This window comes from Danio rerio, chromosome 14 (genome assembly GCF_052040795.2).
Source record: "Danio rerio strain M-AB ecotype USA chromosome 14, GRCz13ab, whole genome shotgun sequence".
NCBI classification, from domain to species: Eukaryota; Metazoa; Chordata; class Actinopteri; order Cypriniformes; family Danionidae; genus Danio; species Danio rerio.
This window is the reverse complement of record NC_141034.1, coordinates 40,976,108-40,997,072: the sequence shown is the minus strand read 5'-3', so window position 1 is coordinate 40,997,072 and position 20,965 is coordinate 40,976,108. Positions and strand designations below refer to the sequence as shown.

The following is a 20,965-nucleotide window of genomic DNA, read 5'->3' as shown; positions in this document are numbered from 1 at the left end:
TTAAAGGCAGGCAATAGAGATAACAGACATGCTTGAACACACATTATTATTATTTTTTTTCTAAAATGATGGTAGTGACATTTTCATCCAAATAACTTATTTAATAAAGTTTTTTTTATCCATCTCTGTTGTTGCTTTTATACTCTAAAAATACTGAAATGACCTAACTCAATATTGAGTCTAATATGGGCAATCCACTAAATCAACTCATGGTCAATATGATTATTTATTATTGCATACATTTCTGGACAGCGCAAATTATGTCCCAGGAGGTACGGTTTTCTTTTTGTATGTTTTTTTTTTTTTTTGCAGTTTTTGCTCTCGCGAATCTACCAGAGGCAGCTGTGTACACTTTTTCAGATGTCAAATTTCTTTCAGATGACTGACTGACTGACTGATACACCCACCCACCCCCTTCCCTAAACCCAACCGATAGTGTTTTCTAAAGGCCCAATTGACCCGCCTACAGCCTTCCCTAAACCCAATCGCCTTTTGCCTTTTGTTTTTGTTTTACCTGCTTTCAGGGACTGTTCTTCACCAGACTCGAACCCTGTCATCGAGGTCAACTCCTCTCTGTGTCTCAACTCTATGTTTGCGGTGAGCCACTGGGCAAACTGGTAACAGCTGAAAAGCTGTCCACATGGGGAAACGGGCTGCTAGTAACATGAAAAAAACAGAAGCTGTCGGCAGACAAAGTGCACCCATATGTACTTCTGGCCACATAATTTGCACTCTCAAGGAATATATATAGGAGTACGTTTTTACAATGAGCCTGAGTTGCACTAAACCCTATATATTTTTTCAATTAAATTGAAATTGAGAAAATAAAGTTTGCTCTGCACTCTCACATTTTTTTTTTACTTTTTTTGTGCGTTGATCTCATCAATAATATTACTCAGAAGATTATGATTCACACTCATTGAATGATTACTTTGTATAGCCTTTATTTTACATCCTTAGCTTATTCAAAAAACACAGACGTTTCGGCACACTGAGGAAGGTATTGTGGCGAAACATCTGTGTTTTTGTATCACCTAAGAATGTAAAATAAAACCTATACAAAGTAATTATTTAATAAGTGTTAATCATTACCTTCTGAACAATTAAATTTAATTACTTTTTTAACTCAGTGGTTGGGTTTGTTCATATTTCATCCAACATTGAGTTAGGGCAACCCAGACATACCAAATCTGGTTTATTTTGGCATCACACGGGTAAGTCAAATACTATAAAGTGCTGGATTGCTAAAATCAACCAAATTTGGTATGTTTTAAACGCAGCATTTTTAGAGTGTATATACTTTTGTTAAACTTGCTGTTCACATTAATGTTCACATTGATATTTTTTTTCTTCTTTTCAATAACTGTTAAATTGTGCAATTACATTAAAACAAAAATAATTTATACAAAATCCACCAAGACTATGAATAATGTACCAAGGCTGCAGAAGTTTATTTCACCCTCTCCCATGCCCATGGCCATAAATGCTCTTAAATCATCTGGAAATGATGTTATTTTAAATATAAAATAAAATAAAAACATAAATCATAAATAAAAATAAATAAATAAATTGATTAGAAAACAGTTTTTGGAAGCATGACTCAGGTCTACACTCAAAAAATGACATTTGCTGTTTGTTCAAATGACATAATTTTGAGCCAAAACAACACAATTCATGTGTTTTTGGGGGGACAATTTGATTGTTTTATGTTCAATCCACTTAAAATTGTACACACTAATAAGCTAACTTAATACCTTCATGTTGTCACAACACAAATTGAAGGTATGGAATGTATGCACTGTAAAAATGCCACATTGCATTGAGAAAACATGAAGGCCTTATGTTAATGTATTAGTTTGTACAATTTTAAGTGGATTGAACATAAAACAATTAGGTTGTCCCCCCAAAAGACTCAAGTGTTGTGTTGTTTCAACTCATTTTAAATTAGTTTGAGCAAACAACAAATGCCATGGTGACTATTTGGTCAATTAGTTGTTCCAACAAAAGATTATTTTTAGATTGTTTTAGCATACAATTACATACATATTACACAGTGTATAGCTATAATAAGCGATGTCCCATTTCAGAGGCTTTGAAGTCCACATTTGAAAGCTGACTGCATCCGCTCCACATGACAAAAGCTGTCCCAATTTAAAGCCCCTTCAAATGCAGCCTTCATTCCAAGGGCATTGAAGGATACAACAGCTGTCCCAATGTTCACTGCACACTAAATCTAAGTACTGTAGTTTATAACCATTTCTAACAATGCAATTGTTAAAAACACAAACACTTTAAAATATTGGCATTTCACTAAGACAACTGCAGCTTTCAAAGTTGCTAGGTAATAAGATCAACTATCTGTAGCCTAAAACGTCCCATTTAACAACCCTTGGTTTGGCCTTCATACAACAATATTGTCAAAAACTTTGACAGTCAATCAGAATAATTCCTGTTTGAATGCAGTAGAAGACAAAACCGCTTTGAATAAACACAATGATATTAACCACTATATAAAAACAGAAGAAACTCAAACAGGGTGAGCATGATTATGACAGCAGTGTTATAACACAGTTTTCAATTAGTTTTAAAGGTCCATGAAACCCCCTTGTTTCAGCAGGGTGTTTTCACACCTCTACTTTGAAATAAAGTCAGGAAAGTGGGCGTGTCCAGCTCTGTTTAAGGGGGAGTGTTGGAGGAGCAAAAGAAAGATGGTCTGTAAAGATTTGCATAAAAGTGGGAGTGTCGGTTTGGGCACATGCTGAACTAACTTTGCCATCAGAATAAACAAAGACCACTGGTCACTCAGTTACCACATCTGTAGAGACAGGACAATCAACACTAACTAGAGCCGTGTTTGTATTAGGAGGAGACGAGCAGCAAATCCGGATTTCACCATTTCCAGATGGGTAAAGCTCGCAGGAAAAAAAATATTCCTTGCGCAGTTTCTCGACTATTTTTGTCGAGTCGCGTGCACTGAAATCCACACGAGAGTCCAGCTGCGCTCTCATAGAGAAAAAAATGAAAACAAAACCTTCACTGCAGCAAATTATAAAAGTAACACCGCACTCTTGTTTTGGCAACACAACGTGTCGTCTCTCTGCCGTCTGAACACTGTAACAGGTTAAAACAGTCTTGGAAGCTGTCATGAATATTAATGAAGTTGCACAATAGAGCTGATTGGTTAGAACCAAGTCTTACTCATGCAGTAATGCAGCACACTCAGAGATGTAATAAGGCACTCCCAGATACAGACGTCCAGTCTACATGCTGGAATACACGCTAAGATCGCATGGCAGTGACACAGCTTCAAAAATTAGTTTCAAACTGGAAGTACGAATTTGTTCGAAATAATGCAAAAACAACCAATTTTCACTTTTTAGTGAAATATGTGTCCTAATAGTGATTTTAACAGTGTGGGACACAAATACGACTGTCAAGAGCTAAAAAAATGTGTTTTTGGTGTTTCGTGACCCTTTAAAGAATGTCTCACTGGTGTGTTTATAATGCATTAATTATTTAATTTTAACAAGCATGCTGGGCATTATGACAATATATAATGGTAACACTAATCAATTATTTATATTTAGCTATATTTATGTTGTCTAGCTGATCTATCAGTGCAAATTTTTCTGTCTGTATATGACTATTAGGTCTGCACGATATTAGAAAAAATGGCATTGCAATATTTTTTTCTTTGCGATATGTATTGCGAAATAAATACAATTTCACCAGATGACTTAAACAGCTCTTTTTGGAAAGTCATTCATTTAGATTTATTGGAATGACAATATGTATCACATGACTGTGAATGACAATGTATATCACAATATACAACACCGACCCAGACAATATATCACTTTCAACCCTTAAATATTTTAAAAAGTCACTTTTTCAAACTTTTTAAGGTTAAAAGTTGTTGAAAGAAAGATCAAGGTTTTTATAATGTAATTCAAAAGCGTAAAAAATGTTGAAAAAATTATAAAAAATTGAAAAATATGGTCAATTTATAGATATTTCTTTATAATGTAATTTGAAATTTCAGCAGTTCCTTTGCAAATTAGTTTTAAAACTTTAAAAGTTTGAGAAAAGTTGCATCTTCAGCTACATACCTTTTTTAGCTCTAGCAAAAAAAGCAGTAATAGACATTCAGACAGGTCTCCTTGGCAGTTGCATCCACTCTGCTATGAGTATCCTGCCACAAGCATTGTGTTTTTAAAATGGCATGTCAAGCTCTTTGCTCCTCTTTGAAAAATTCATCAAAACCACATAATTCTGTTTCATTCTAGATACACAACAAAAGCAAGTCTCGTCTGCCCATCGCATTCACATAAGCTTGAAAACATCCTAATTATACAGGCCAACTACAGACGACGATTTTCAGATATGTAGATTTGCACATCCCTAGTCGCCAATCCCAAATGCGCGGTGTCACCGAGGAGACAAATCAAGTGCATCCTGTGCCAAGTCTCATCGGGTTTTCCCTCTTTAGCGTGATGAACTGTCACTTGAGCTGCAAACATGGTAAACTGTCATTGGCTGATATCAGCTGCTAATTCACAGAGCGCTTAAATGACCCAAAAACCCTCTGCGATTCTGAACTGCATGCGAATCATGGCTAATGCCTTCCCATGTGCAGCTAAGCAGGGTGCATAGCAATTTGTTCCTGCTTGATTAGGCCCTGCCATTGATTAATTGATTGAGAGGAGGACTGGAATGAAGACATAGTCAGAGGGGATCTTGAAAAAGGCTGGCCCAAGAGAAGCCGCTGTTCTCGTTCAGAGGTCTACAATGTACCATTAAGTAAGACGAATGGGTCTGGGTGGCTGCTTTTAAGTGTGACTCAACAAAGCCACTGACCTTGACAGCAAGACAAACCAATGACACTTCTCAATTACTCAAACTGTGCCATTTTGCCATTGCACTGCCCTAATCTCATTAAGCCCTTCTTATGTACTGCTATTTAAAATAATATGACTGCAATTCCTAGGCAAAGTCCTATGCAAAAGCCACAACATGAATAATAACTTGTATATTGATTGGGATAATGGATATTGACACCCTGGGGGGACGGTAAATTGTTGTCAGATGTTGCCACATTTAAAAAAAATAATCAAATCACTGAATTAGAGTACATTTTCTGCCCAGTTCATCCCAACCTGGCAACCGCATACATACATTTATTCTACACTGCAGAGAAAAGCACTGATGAGCTTGCCTCTCAAAAACATCAGCAAACATCTATGATAGAGCAATTTTAATCAAGATCCTGGTCAAATAAAGTGTTATACAGCCAGTTTTTTTATGGCCTGTGCTCTTTTGCACAGCAGTTAGAGCTGTTTGCTGGAAAATAGAATTGATATTGCGGTACAGCGCAACTGTCACTCTGTGCAATCTGTGATTTAATTAAATGCATTTATAGTAGCACTACCAGTGTTTAAGGAGAAAGTGTGATATTTGATATCACTTGTAGAATTAATGTAAATAAAAACGTTAAAAATAATGTACAGTAGTCCTTTGCGATAATGTGGTTCACTTTTCGCAGCCTTGCAGTATCACAGATTTTTTTCTGCGTAATTTAACATGCTTTTTTTCTACATCCTATTGTGTTCTGCGTCCTGATTAGCGCATTGTGTTCTGCATCCTGACTGGCTGTAGACCATTGTCCATCAATCTCCTCTGTGCTGTGTCTTCTGTACAGCACAGAATGCGCTCGGTTTGCCAAATGTGCATAAATCTTTGATCGCTAGCAGTGGTACTCTGAAGTGCTGTACTGTATGTTTGCAAGTTTTTTCTCACAATGTCAATGAAATGTTCTGCACTATCAAAGGCACCTGTGGTAGCACCCAAAAGACAAAGGAAGTCTAACCATTGCACAAAAAGTTAAACTTCTTGACATGCTAAAGGAAGGTAGAAGTTTCGTGACTGTAGGGCGCCATTACGAGTTAATGAATGAAGATCAAATGGTTTTGATTTTTGGTTTCATTCTGTAATACTGGACTTAAGGTTTGAACTTTGAAAGTGTTAAAACAAGAGAGAAACGTGTGAAAAGTATGTAGTGAGAGGTTTTACAGCCTTAAAACATCTATAATTGTAAAAAATAAAGCTGATTACTCCGCGGATTTCGTCTATTGCAGATTATTTTTAGAATGTAACTCCCTCAGTTGGGCAATTGGGTTGGGAATAACACGCAGTTGGGAATAACCACAGTACTATATTTGATTTAACTTTAACCTTGCAATTTTAAAATAAAACTAATGAATTGGGCAACAAAACAGATGAATATGTCCCCCCAAAAAACTTATAAAAGTGATATATTTTGAAGTGATATAACCATTTTTTAAATAACATAATAAAATGGTGTATCATACTAATATAATTAAGAATAAATAAAAAAAATAACGATTAATTGAGAAAAAAATACAAGCTAAGCATTTAACATTCTTTCTTGTATATTAATCTATTATTTTTTTAACTGACAACAATCATGACTAGTAATATTGGTTATGATCTTAAACAACATAATTGCAATTATCAGTTTACAATGATTAATGTAGTTTTTGTTCACTGAAACTAGATAAAATTTCACATATTATTAAGATTATTCACATACTATTAACATTTTAATTCGAATGGTATCTATGCTTATGTTTGTCTGGTTTTCTTATCCTGAGTTCTCCATAATCTTGGACCAGGCCGTATCCTGAGCAGATGCTGTGATGATCATAGAGGATTGGAGAGAGTGAGACTGATTCCTTCACTTTCGTCAATTGGTGCAATCTTGTTCCTTGCCACTGTCGCCATTGGCTTGCTTTATTTGGGACTTGTGGAGCTGGCTCTTTTTTGATTTGCTCTTTAGTGTTTGGACTTTCAGCAGCGAAATATAAACTAAACTGAAATTAACTAAACTGAACTCCAGCTCTGAAAACTGGACTGACAGTTTCAATTTACTAGAACTTCTGTGTTAATTTACATTGTAAAAGCGCTTTAGAAATTACGATGAACTGAAAAAATAATGGACATTTACGATGAATAAACAAAAAAATTACTAAGCCAAAAAAAGAAATAGTCAAACTAAATATTATTAAAAAGTAAATTAAAGACTATATATTAAAAATATATAGTATAACATTAAAAAACTCTACAGTATATTACTGAGAACAGTTTTTGTTATTCATCACGTCCATCCATGTATTAACTGACAGATTTTGCCCTTTCATCATTCTCCAGTAACAATAAAACCAATTGCTTAGCAAAGTAATTACACCAATGCCGTCGTCAACAAGCCTCACAATTATTCACAAATATTCATAGCACAAACGTGTGCGCAGGAGCTTTGAGAAGCACTAATTACAAGCAGCGTCACAAAAATAATTACATTTAGAGTGCACAATTTTCATTAGCATTACTCATTTCCATGCAGAGCAGATGCTGTAAATTGTGGACTGATTAACTTGTGACTTTATGCCTAGAACTTAAGGTGAAAAGCAGTTGATTGCTCTGGCCACTCGCAGCTACATGTTCATGTCTATAAAGTACAACAAAAACTCTATAAATGGAAATTTCCTTCAATGTCATCTACAGTAATGCAATGCTTATGCTTATTGATTATTCACTGAGCAAATATGCTGATCAAATAGCAATGGGATAAATAAAACTATTTGGTAAATGTCAAGCAAACAAGCTGAATATCAACTCATCTAGGTGTTCTGCAGCATTCATAAAGACGCTTGAGGCTAAGCAGTTTGCCATATTGGAAAAATTCGCCAAAAAGGTTACGGATTGATACCTACAATATGCTGCAAAAGTCTAAGACAAGTATTCATTTATTTTTTAATATGAATAATTCATTTGATTAGTAAGCTAAAAAGTGAATAATCATTAAAGTTTTCATTTAAGTTACCCATTAAAGGATTTATTTGACATTAATTTACAACTATTTACATTAACGTTATTAAAAAATGCTTGAACCAAAAATGCACAAATAATATTTTTCTGTCCTTAAAATAGCAAAAGTGGATTCAGACAGGCCCTTAATGCTTTTGCGCCATGCGCTTTAGACTTTGCACCTAGAACGTTGAAATAGAGCCCATTAACTTCATTTGTCAATGCTGATTTTTACATTCAAAAACGGCATTAAACAGGAATTTAAAAAGGCATAATAGAGTATTTTGAACATAATGTGATTCATTCACGCTCTTTTCACTAATTTCAGGGGTCGCCACAGCCGAATATACCGCCAAGCAGCGGATGCTCTTCCAGCCACAGCACAGTACTGGGAAAACACCCACACACACCCTTTATACACTACAGTAGGGCTGCACAATATATCGCTTCAGCATCAACATTGCAATGTGCGCATTTGTTGTAGTCACATCACAGGATCTGCAACGTTGAATCAGGATTTTAGTTGAGAAGGCATTAAAAACACACGTAATTGTGGAGTAATCGCATAGTTTAACCATAAAGTTTCCAAAAAATTTTATCATTTGCATGTAACTGTTTGCATTTCAAGCCAGTTAAAGCATTGAGGCTCAAAAATTTAAATTCTAGTAACTTCAAATAACATTAATTGTATTTTTGTGCTGTATATATGCAATAAGCATTATACAGTGTTATTTATATTACATTAATATAATTACATTATTGCATTACTGTTAGAAACATAAAATCCAAATAAACAAAACATAAATAAAGCATTTATTTCTTCTGTAACTTCGCTTTACTGTAGTTTTTAGTGCTTGTGATTTGGTTTATTACATTTTATACAGATGTGCTTTACTACAAAATCGTCTTATTATTGTCCTAAAATTATTACATAATATATCCTCAGCTTAGAATTATAAGGGTCTATCTGACATTTTTGTCAAAATTTAGTTATTGACATATACTCATTAATTGACCATTTATTTACATTATGGGATTTTTTTATAAGTTGTTTACACCTTAAGACTTTATTTAAAATAATAAATGTTACACACGTACTGTTTTATATGGAATGCAAAAACTTTGAAGCTCAGTATCTCAAAATCATTCAGAAAGCAGATAGAACCTTATAATTCCAAGGTGACGATATGTAAATAAATAACAAAATTTCCAAAGATTATTCATTCTTTTTAAATAAAGCTATTCATTTCATCTGTAATTATTATACTCACTATAGCAATATGTATCACAGAATAAAATAATGCAGTGCAAGTTTTACAAATATCGTGCAGCCCTATGCTACGGACATTTAGTTTATTCAATTCACCTACTGTATACCACGTCTTTAAACTGTGGGGGAAACCAGAGCACCCAGAAGAAACCCACGTGAACACAAGGAGAATATGCAAACTCCACACAGAAATGTATGTTTCCTGGTTCAGCTGGGACTCAAACCACCGAACCACTGTGCCGCATAAACATAATGCCCTTAATTTAAATCTAGTTTAAAACATCACAGAGCTGTATTTAAAATTAAGACCAACAATTTTATTACTCATAAGCTACTTTGCTCATTGCGAAACTTGCTGTTCAAGCTTTCAAAAAAAAATTTAATAAAATACACATAATATCTCAGATATTACTATGAAACTAAACACTTGAGATTAATATGAAACTAAACATTTGAGATTAATTTAAAATAGCACTTAGAGTACAGTAGTATAAGGAAAAGGTTGTGTAGCTAATGCTTAAAGACATACACATATGCCTAGACACGCAGTATGCACAGCGGGTGACTGCTGATCAGACCTGTAAGCCGTAGATATTAGACGCTCTGCATTATCAATCAGCCAGACAAATGAGGCTGTCAAAGAGAAGATCTCCCTTTGGCAAATTGATTACATTTGTGACATGTTCTTCAGGACAAAAGCACTGATGTACAGAATCGCACTAATCGTAAAGAAGTTAAAGGTGACATGGCCAAATGCGCAAAGCTTTCATCTAATTTAGAGAATTCAGATTATCCAGGGTGAGCCAGATTTATGCCTTAAGCTCTTTTAAGAGCCATTCTTTTCTAAGTAAACCTATAAGTCGATGCCTAAGAAGATTATAGGCACGCACTGTAGATAAATATTGAGTAACCCAGTGTGAAACTCACCTAACCACAAACCTGCTAACTGAATTATGAGTAGATGACGAACAGACAAATCATGTTAGCGTTTTATATTTAACAGAGCTGAGAGCTCTAGGACAGATGCTCTATGCCTCAGTGCCTTCCGTCAGAATGCAGTTCCTGGGCTTTTTGTTCCGTCGCTTTCAACTGTTTCAGTGAGTTTTTTGACAGATTTAGTTCACAAAAACAATGCCGTTAATCTTCAATGCGGAGTCTATGAATGTCAGCAGTGAGCAAAAGTAGTATAAATAACACTTTGCAATAAGTTTGTATTAGTTAATTTTAGATAATGTGTTTGCTAGCATGAACACACACAAACAAATACAATTGTATTTATGAATATTATTCAATGAAAATATAGTTGTTCATGTCACCTCGCAGTGCATTAATGTTAACAAGCATGAGTTTGGATTTTAATAATGCATTAGCAGATGTTAAACTGTGATTAATGAATGCTGTAGTTCACTACTAGTTCATTATATTAAATACATAACATCAACTAATGTAACCTTATAGTAAAGTGTGATCAAAAACAAAGTATGTATACCTGCATCAACAGTGCAGTCAGTGATTTAATGCATCCTACTGAATTTGTCAAATTAATTAACTTATAATAATAAACGTCTTAACCGAAACAACGACATGGCCAAACCAAAGAATTTTCACAACAATGGTCTAATCTTAAATAAGATAATGATATAAACCACCTCGATATCTTTGAAAATCTGCAATTGGATTAATCCACTCTGGCGCTCAAGGTGTAAATTGAGAACGGGAGCCTTATTGGCAGGAACAGTGCTTAAACTAGATAAACTGTCTAGAGGTGCAAAAAGAAGGGATGAGCAGACGGCCATGACCATTTGTTCGGCAGGTCGTCAGATTAAAGGCTGTGGAAATCCCAAAGCCAACTGGGCATTTAGCCAGCAATCAAAAAGAGGCTTAGATGCTTTGCTTCAATCGAGGTACAATCAGATGTTGTCACACTAACTAACTCCAGAGAAATGACCTGAGACAAACCGCACCTGAAAAGTGTCAGTCTAATCTGGTGTTTTCCTTTAGAGCATCGGTGTGTGCTGCAGAGTTGACTTCCTTCCCAAAACGCACCATTAAATATGACTGCTGGATGAGGTTCAAACTGCGCACGCTTCATCGTTCGCCCAGAATAAAAAAAAAAGATGCCATTATGTGTGCGAATGTGAAGATTTAAGCTGACAGAATGGGTTTCGCTGTCACCCTGTTTCATTATGAAGACAAAGGCAAAAGGAATGTCTGGTGGAATAATGCCACATTTCCATATCCGCGCTTGTGTTTTAATGGCACTTTTATTGAATTAAGCTATAAGTATGCATTCTGCGCCTGAAAACTGGATAAAGTTCATTCAGCCAAATCATGTCCCCTATAATGTTGGAGAGCACAGCTCAGACTTGGCAAGCTGTGTTAATGATTCCGATTTAATCTGTCATCACTGTGAGCGATTAGCCCTTTCAAAGTCTGCTTTATTATGTGCAAATGAGGCAGTGGTCCATATTTCATGTTAAGATGAATATTTATGACAATGGGTCCAGGTAGAGGCACTGACCCCTGAGTTGTTGAGGGGGACATTTCCTGTGAGCTGCTTCCAATGGGGTTTAAAAAGCGATTCCTACCGTTTGGCACATCCAAGATGTGATGCTTATCCAGGGTCCATCCGCCCATGTTGGAGGCCTCCAGCTCATATCCCTGTAGTGTGGCTGTCCGCTTTTCCCATAGGATCACATTCAGGCATGATTCATACTCAAAGCCCACGGAAACTGCAGCATAGGAAGACACAAAATAACTCATTTAAAATTTACAAAAAGCTGAAAACATAAGGTATTTATTATTATTTTAATACTTTTTACATAATTTAAAGAGGTGGTCCACTATGGTATCATATTTTATACTTTAGTTGATGTGTAATGTAGCTGTCTGAACATAAAACGACATCAACATGTAATGCGCTAAAAGTTCAATGCAAAGGGAAACATTGGCTTTTACAAAGTTAGCTTAGCAAAGCTTAAAGCAAACAAAGTTTAGGGACTACAAAAAAATCATCCGGGTTCGTGAGATCATAAACCTTTCAGGTTGCGCACATATACCACACGCATACACCCTGCATAGCAAAGGGGTGTGGCCAGAGATGCTGCAACGTTATAGCAGAGAAAGCTAAAATGCCATCTAAACGCTGCTATTTCCACAGAGGTTCTTCTGTTTCTGTATTTGGGCTTCTAAAGAACATGACACAAAGAGAGAGGTGCAGTTCAGTTTAATTATAATTATGTTCCAGAGAAGTATAAAAAATATATAGCTAGCATTTGACAAAGGACAGCTAGTGACTAGTGAAGGCATGCTAGTGACTGGATGTGATGCTTCCTGGTGATGTGGAGCCGATCCCCGAATCACAGCACACTATGTAAACTGACCAATCAGAGCCTCTTGAGGACATGCTTTCGGAGGAATAAGGAAATTTGATAGTAGTTTTCATGTTAGCTGTGTAGCTGTATTTAATTAAGATATATGAAAAAATAACCTGATTTTTTTTTTTACAAATGTAGCAAGAACACACATTGGTTTGCATCTTATAAACACAACCAACCCCTAAAAATACACTCTGCACCACCCCTTTAATGTTTTTTAATGCCATCAACAAAAATTATGTTAAGCATACTTTAAGGCAGGGGTGCTCAATCCTGTTCCTTGATATCTTCCTTACTGTAGATTTCAGTTGCTACCCATTTCAAACACACATGCCTGTAATTATCAATTGCTGTTCAGGTCCTAATTAATTGGTTCAGGTGTGTTTGATCAGGGTGAGAGCTGTGTTTTGCAGGATGGTAGATCTCCAGGAACAGGATTGAGCAGCCCTGCTTTAAGGCATGCAATGTGTGTTGGCTACCAATATTTATCAGCTTTTTGGCATCAGTTTAAAACCACCTGCATACTGGCTTAAACATGCAAACAGGCAGACAAAGAACACAACAGTTCGGTTGAGAAAGTAATAATTCTAAACTTTTGCTTTAGACATATTCTTAACCAAGACTGAAATGTTGCGAGCTCAGAGATTGTTTGATTGTCAGTTGTATCAACTGCATAAGCTTTGGATGAACCAATCTTTAATATAAAGTCATTCATTCATTAATTTTCTTTTTGGCTTAGTCCCTTTATTAATCCGGAGTCGTCACAGCAGAATGAGCTGCCAACTTATCCAGCATATGTTTTACGTAGCGGCTGCCCTCCCAGCTGCAACACATTTCTGGGAAACATCCATACACACTCATTCCCTACAGACAATTTAGCATACCCAATTCACCTGTACCTCATGTCTTTGGACTGTGGGGGAAACCGGAGCACATGGAGGAAACCCATGCGAATTCGGGGAGAACATACAAACTCCACACAGAAACACCAACTGACCCAGCCGAGGCTCGAACTAGCAACCTTCTTGCAGTGAGGCGACAGCACTACCTACTGTGCCACTGCATCGCCCCTAATATTAAGTCATTTGTGCAAAAAAATCTACATTATACATGTAAATATTTTCACTGGTTGCTGTAAAAAAATCTGTTTTATACCAAATATTTCTTTATATAAGTTAAATCATTTGTTAATATAAACAAATATACAAATATAAAAGTTAATATAAATCTATAAAAACATGATTTTGTTATTTTATAAAAATCTTTTTATGCCAACTTTTTTTATCTGGATAATAATGATGGATAATAAATAAATAAATAAATACATAAATAAATAATAATAATAATAATAATAATAATACAATAGAAATGGCATATGCTATTTTAAAATTTGTCCACAATAATTATTTATTTTAATGATGATTGTTCAGATTAATGAATGACACAACAAGGTGTAAAAAAATAAGTATAAAATGATCCAAAACGGCCCTCTATTGTGTCTCTCTACACAATTTTACATGCAATTATCTGAAGCATATATATGTCTTGTTAGTATTCAAACATTAAATAAATCAATTTCATGTACGTCATATATGAAATTTCAACACAGTATATGCAGCATTGACAATTTACTGTTTATTTACTCGAGAAACTGCTGCAGTAACGATTTCACAGCAGCTATAACATTGTTAGGGAAGACATATTTCAGCAACTGGCATGATTACAGCGAGTTCAGCCTTTGCAACATTTTCCAAATGGGCTTGTGACCTTCTGAAAGCTGATGTTTCTCTGTGTGCTTCATTTGCAGACTAATTACACATGCAAAGAGCGGTCAGCAATATATAGATGGACTAGAAAAATGCAGCTGCTTATACATTTTATTTATTGCTGGAACACAACCCAGTGGCAGTTTAGCGAAAGATGGTTCAGATAACGATTAGGCTATGCTACACATTTAACAAAATGAGATTGCCTTTTTGAACTATGTGTATTTTCAGCAAGCATCAAGTCATCTGTTTTGCGCTAGCATTAAAATGAAGCCACACTATTGTCCCAAATCCCTTTAACAAGCATTAGTTTAAGGTTCAGAGAATATTAAGTTCAACCTTTTAGTCTGTATCATAATAAGAATTCTTCACCTAATCGGTTTGGCTTGCATTATCAGTTCATAGGGAGATTCATCTTGCTGCAGAATTATCTGGGTGAAATAAGATTAATAGTCTCCTGGTTTAAATCAGACCGAGTTAATAATATATTCATACACAGAGAGCTTTATATAGATCTGTTTCATCCCATTGTTCCACTGCTCACCTACAGCCTCCGCGAGTCCGTAGACTTTCTGGCTGTACGCATCTGTCTTGTCCCAGATAAAGCTGTAAGAGAGCCGGGCTGAGGCTGGGAACTGCTTCTGAAACATCCGTCCCTCCACAGCCACCATGAGGTGGACCCGAGCCAAGCCGAAGGGCACGCTGGACTGGGTCAAGATGACCTTCAGAACAGGTTTGTAGGCTGACGCTCGGGAGCTCAAGTAAATCAAGTCTAAATCACTCCCAGGAATGGCCGTCTGCTCATGAAGAACCTGTGATTAAAAACGTGCATAAGAGAGAGAAAGATAATTGCCTGCAGTGTAAATTTCCTGGTGGCTTATTATCATTTTTATTAAAATGTGTTGTTATTTATAACAAAATCCACTGCTTTATCAAATCAATGAACACTAGGAATGTATTGCTGTGTTACTCGTGGATTCATGTAAATCAAAGGTCAAAAGTTTACATACATACATTAGAACTTATAATTATTAGTCCCCCTATTTATTTATTTTTTAATGGAAAGAAGTTTTACACATTTTAAACAATATTTTTAATAGCTCATTTCTAATAACTAATTTCTTTTATCTTTGCCATGATGACAGTAAATATTTTACCTATATTTTTTTTACAATATTGACTAGATACTTTTCAAGAGACTTGTATGCCCCTAAATGGCAGTTTAAGGGCTTAATTAGGCTAATTAAGTTAAGCGAGAGTGATTAAGCAAGTCATAGTATAACAATGGTTTGTTCTGTAGACAATCAGAAAAATTGCTTAAGAGGGCTAATATTATTGACCTTAAAATGGCTTTTAAAAAATTAAAAACTGCTTTTATTTCAGCCAAAATAAAACAAGAATTTCTCCAAAAGAAAAAACTGTATAGGAAATACTGTGAAAATTCCTTGCTCCAATAAAAGTCATTTGGGAAATATTTGAAAAAGAAAAAAAATTACCTGATGGCTTATAATTTGGACTTCAACTGTATATATAGATACAGTTAATAAAGGCACTGTATAGATACAGTTTAAATAAATTAGATAAATTTATCTCTATAGATACAGATAAATGTCTTTTTTTGAACTATTCTTTAAAAAAATTGCATAAAAAGTTTAAGCAGTAAACTAATGATTACTTAAACTAATGAAACTTAATAATTACTTAAGCTAATGAAACTTAAATGATTTTAATATTGTTAAAAGCTTTAAAGGGCACCTGTTTTACCCCCTTTTCAAGGTTTAAGATATGTCTTCAGAAAGTGTCTGTAAAGTTTTAGCTCAAAACACCCATCAGATTATATATTATGCCTTTCAGAATGTTGGAATTTTCTACTTTGAACACAATGTAGCTGTTTTTGTTGCCTGTGCCTATAACGCAAGTTCTCCCCGCCCACCGTTTACACGTGTCTGTCAGAGTGTGCCTTAATCAGTCTGGCTGAAGCAGATAAACAGCACAGTGACAGACATGAAGGAAGCAGATCTCATGTAACATTTGTGAGAAATACTACAGTAAGAAGTTTAACAATGATTATTTGATGTATTTGCTGTGGAGTTAATTCAATTTTAGTTAATTCTAAGTTTTAAACTTGTAAAACTCATTCTTGATCACATTCAATGATGATTGATGATTACAGAGAGCTCAACAGATCTTTTATTCCCAGTTGCTTTGCGCACATACTGTCTTGTTGATATGATTACACGTGTTACTACGGAAACATGTTAATACACGTCTGTTAATCAGTTCGTTGGATGGGGAAACCACACTCCTACATCATGTTGCAGTGGGCCTCAAAATGGGAGGGATTTGGATTCTATTTTAACGTCAGGAAATTGAAAAAAGAGACAATTATCTTTATATCACCCCAATATGTTAGTGGACACACTATACCTACACACAGTTTTGTCCAAACCGCTTACAAAAGATGATTTTTATCATAGGTGCCCTTTAAAACAAATTAATATTTTATTAAATGTAGAAAAAAAATTCAATCACTATTTGTAACAAATTACTTTACTCCGAAAAATTAAAGAGTCTAAAATTAATTGGAACTTTAAAGACAGAACTGATGCAATGTTCTACAAGCATCATACTATCCCCTTGGGAATGACAAGTCACATCAAATAAATTATTTACCACAAATATATTCAGAAATTAATTAAACCTGATCCCCGAAGAAATTTCTATTTGTGGTTGTGTAGTACTTGACCATACGGTATGTAAAAATCCCCATTTCTTGTTGTGTCATTAAATCACATGGCTCAGACGAGCTTGAGGCACAGACAAATTTATTCTGATTTTCAAAAGCCTCACTTTCCTCCCAGACGTGTGTCTCACCTGTGTCTCAGGAATGATGGGACTGGCCTCGGGACTGGAGCGGTAGAAGGTGGAGAGCAGTGACGCTGTGATTCGGGGTGAGGGTCTGTCAAGGCCACTGAATTCACACGTTGGCATGTCTCTTTCCTCTTTCCTCATGACCAGTGTGTCCATCACGTGGAAAACTCTCCAGGACAGCCAAACCGTGCGATGCACAGCGGAGTATGGAGCGCGCTCGAAGCGCATTGTCAGTGCCTTGCCTCCGTTCACTAGTAAATCAAACCTGCGGGCATGTATAAAGACAATTTTTACAACTGAACTGTGATTGACAGTTATGGTGTACTCTGCTGAGAGCATACTATGGTGGTACAGGCTTTTAAAAATATGTTACACTATAATAACCACACATTATAATTTATTTATTAAGCATTAAGAAATAGTTAATTCATCATTTACTAAGCATTAACTCTACATTAATAGAGAATAAAGGGTCATGACACCCCCCACTTTCGGTTCAGGTCTACCTCAGAATTTTTTTCAAAAGATACATCATAATGGCTGCATTTTTCATAAACAACTGTGTCGTTGATCCGTGTCTCACAGCTTGGCACTGACAGGTCTGCCTTGCCTTGAAAAGCATGTGCAGTCATGAATAAGTAAGAAGCAGGCTCTTCACATTGGATAAGAAAACTCAGCTATGAGTAATAATGACAAACCGAAGTGTCATCTTTGCTCTTTGCTGATTTTGATCCCGCCCCAAAAATTATTTTAAACCCGGAAGCTGAAATTAGCTGACAAAAGCTCAAAATTATCAACTTTTCCCCACAATTAAAGCTGACAGGTGCTAACATTGTCTTAACTGATGCTCAACACACACAAATCTGTTAAAATCTAAAAAAAAAAGTACTTGAGGGTTTCGTGAAACTTTATTAAGCAATTTATTGTGTTCTTATAAGCACATTTATAATGTGCCTAATAATTGTATTCTTATATTTTGTTAACGTTCAATTATAATGATTAATTAAGTATTGCAGTGCAATATACAATATACAAACTATTTGTATTTAAGAGTCATTGGTGGAAAACTATAGTTAGCCAACCAAAGTCGCAAGTTCCGTCGTTACAAACATAGTTTGTTGAATTGGCATTTCCCAAATTCATCATTCTAATGAACATTCGCAAACTGCATCGAAAACTTGTACGCTTGCAACTACACCTTTCACATTAAAGTCATCTCTCTTAGGTTTAATTTGCTTTCAACATACATTTTACAGTTCAGTTTTAGAGATCTTCATATTGACAATTGCACTCCCTTCGTAGTGCACTCTGAAAAGATTAAACACCATTTTAAATGGAGCCGTGGCTCATGATGATGAAAGCTATAGCTGATCTATTATTTAAAAGCACAATATACATTACATCTCCAAAGCTTGCTAAAACTTAAATATATAGCATACTTTAATGCTTTTAATTTATAGTAGGTTATTTATCAGTAAATGTATCTGCACTGTATGACATGGGCCTGTTGGTTAGAACATTTCTGCAGTGCTTTGAATGTGTCAAATTGTAAAAGTAGACTTTAAAAAAATGAATACAATAAAAAATATATATATATCCCACTTAATAATAACAATAAAATTAAAAATAGTAATAATAATAATAATAATAATAAAATTAATAATAATAATAATAATAATAATTATTATTATTATTATTATTAATTAATTAATTAAAATTAATAATAATATAATAAAATTAATAATAATAATAATAATTATTATTATTATTATTATTATTATTATAAGTATTGTAATAATAATAATCATAATAATAATAATAATAATAATAATTATTATTATTATTATTATTATTAAGTAGGGTTTTTTTCATTTCTTAATAAATAGCCTACTGTAAATTACAACCATTAACAATTTATATGATATGAGATTAAAATACATGTTAGCTAGTTCATGTTTTAGAATACAATATAAAATATTCTCATTCATCTTTGTAAAGAAAACAGGCCCTCTACAAAGAAAACTAATATCATAAAACCATATCATTTGCACAAAAGATATGATACTGTTTTTTTTTTTTTCTCTCCATGCCGTTTAGAGCGTCATTACGGACATTTTATGTTATGACTAACACGGTTCAAACGATGGATCTGTGAAAAAGCAACCACAGTTTTGGGAAACACTCGTCACTACATTGTTCTTTTCACCAATGATGCATCGTACTATAACAGGCATATAGTAATAATTACTGTGTGTGTAACAATAATGTATAAAAATGGAATATGTAGCAACATTACTGTACACCTAATAAAATCACCACAATGTGGACTATAATTTCTCTTTGATTCAGAAATGATCAATTATATGTGACAATAAAATGTATAATGAGTAAGGGTATAATGTTAATATTTAAAACTTCTTTTGAGCAATTGTCACTTTATGCTCTAAAAGACAACATTTTTATTTGTAATTTAGAATAAATGTAATCAGTAGATTAAAGAGTCACCCCAAAAATTAAATAGAATAAATTATATTTATACATCTTAAAATAACTTACGATAACGGTCCAAAAACTAGTGCACCCAAATGTATATGTTATAGATTATATTAAATAAAAATTTTAAAAAGACTTAAAATCAAGAGAAGCCAAAAAACTATTATTTTAATAAATATATATTTTTAATAAATCTGTTTTGTTTAAATGCACTACCTATATTCACTTAGAGATTGATACAAAAATTCATTTTTAAAATTTGGTGTACTCAAATATGCTAAGCACTGTACCTGTATGTTTTTTATAAAATACAGAAAAAGTTGTGACAATCTTCACGGTAATAAGTTACATTTTCAATAAAACACGCTAATTTACTTCATAAATGTTTATTCAACAAATGCAGTTAAAGTCCTTAAAAATATCTTAACCAAAGTCAAAAAGCTTTTGAACAGTACACTCCAAGTGAATAATATCCCGCTGCTCATATTAGCTTGAGATGCAATTTGTGCCAGAAGCTTGCATTGTTTATGTGGGGGCAGAGGGCATATGAAGGCTAAGTGTGATTCATAATTTCCTGTTATCACTCTGACAAGCGCATGGGTCCTCTCCAAATTACATGGTTTGTTAGCTTCATCACAGCGCTTAGTTAGCAATGTCTTCCGCATTCCAGATCCTCGGCTTAAAACGTTTCTAATTCAGACATCAATGCAAAAAAATTGCTCTGTCTTATATCAGAAGTTTACTGGCATGCTTTAACATTTCCTATTAGTTGCGGATAGAGATGTGACGTAACTTTCTTACGTTTCAGGGATTTGGATGAGAGATCTGGAGGTAGGAGCTACTTTAATTAGCATGGCGCAGTGAGGAGGTAGGCACAGATTTGGAAATGAAGGGGCGTCTCTTTGAAGTCATGCTCTATATGAGTGTCTGACTCCCCTGGCCAGAAGGAGACAGATGAATGCTGCGGTGACTTTACACACAGACATACAGCGCCACTGCCTTCAGATTCTTCCTTAAAGCTTCTGTCCGATTTTTTTTTTCCTCTTTTTTTTTTTTAATCTGCCCGTGGCTGGTCCACTGTTCCAGACCATCGGCCTTTAAAGCTGTTTCTTTGCCTCTGTTTCCCCTCGGACACGCTTGCTAACCGAGAGCAGACACCAGCACTGAACAAGCATGATTATCTGAAGCCTGTTCCCCAGTGTGCTGCTTTTTAGGAGGGATCTGGATATATTGGATAATCCCCAACATCAGCCTTCCTTCTTTAGAGATGTAGATACATCCCTAGAGTGTTTTTTTCTTTCTTT

General features: G+C 34.8%; 1 protein-coding gene and 1 long non-coding RNA gene across 5 annotated transcripts in view; one reads left to right on the top strand and one right to left on the bottom strand.

Annotated features, from left to right (window-relative positions):
- The window catches only part of LOC137490498 (uncharacterized), a 30,438-nt gene extending 15,227 nt beyond the window's left edge, over positions 1–15,211 (top strand). Inside the window, exon 4 of one of the 2 annotated variants that reach the window (XR_015507817.1) lies at positions 14,848–15,211. This is a non-coding gene — a long non-coding RNA (uncharacterized LOC137490498). Of the gene's footprint in view, positions 1–8,212; positions 13,252–14,847 lie in introns of those variants that run through there. The other variant, XR_015507819.1, reaches the window with a different exon arrangement.
- si:dkey-237h12.3 overlaps positions 1–20,965 on the bottom strand; it is a 312,347-nt gene that overhangs the window by 27,933 nt on the left and 263,449 nt on the right. For all 3 annotated transcript variants that reach the window (XM_087281840.1, XM_087281841.1, XM_087281842.1), the window contains 3 exons: positions 17,172–17,433; positions 14,842–15,109; positions 11,743–11,886 (listed from right to left, as the gene is read on the bottom strand). In XM_087281840.1, coding sequence (XP_087137966.1) covers positions 11,743–11,886; positions 14,842–15,109; positions 17,172–17,433 — 674 coding nt within the window. The remainder of the gene's footprint in view (positions 1–11,742; positions 11,887–14,841; positions 15,110–17,171; positions 17,434–20,965) is intronic.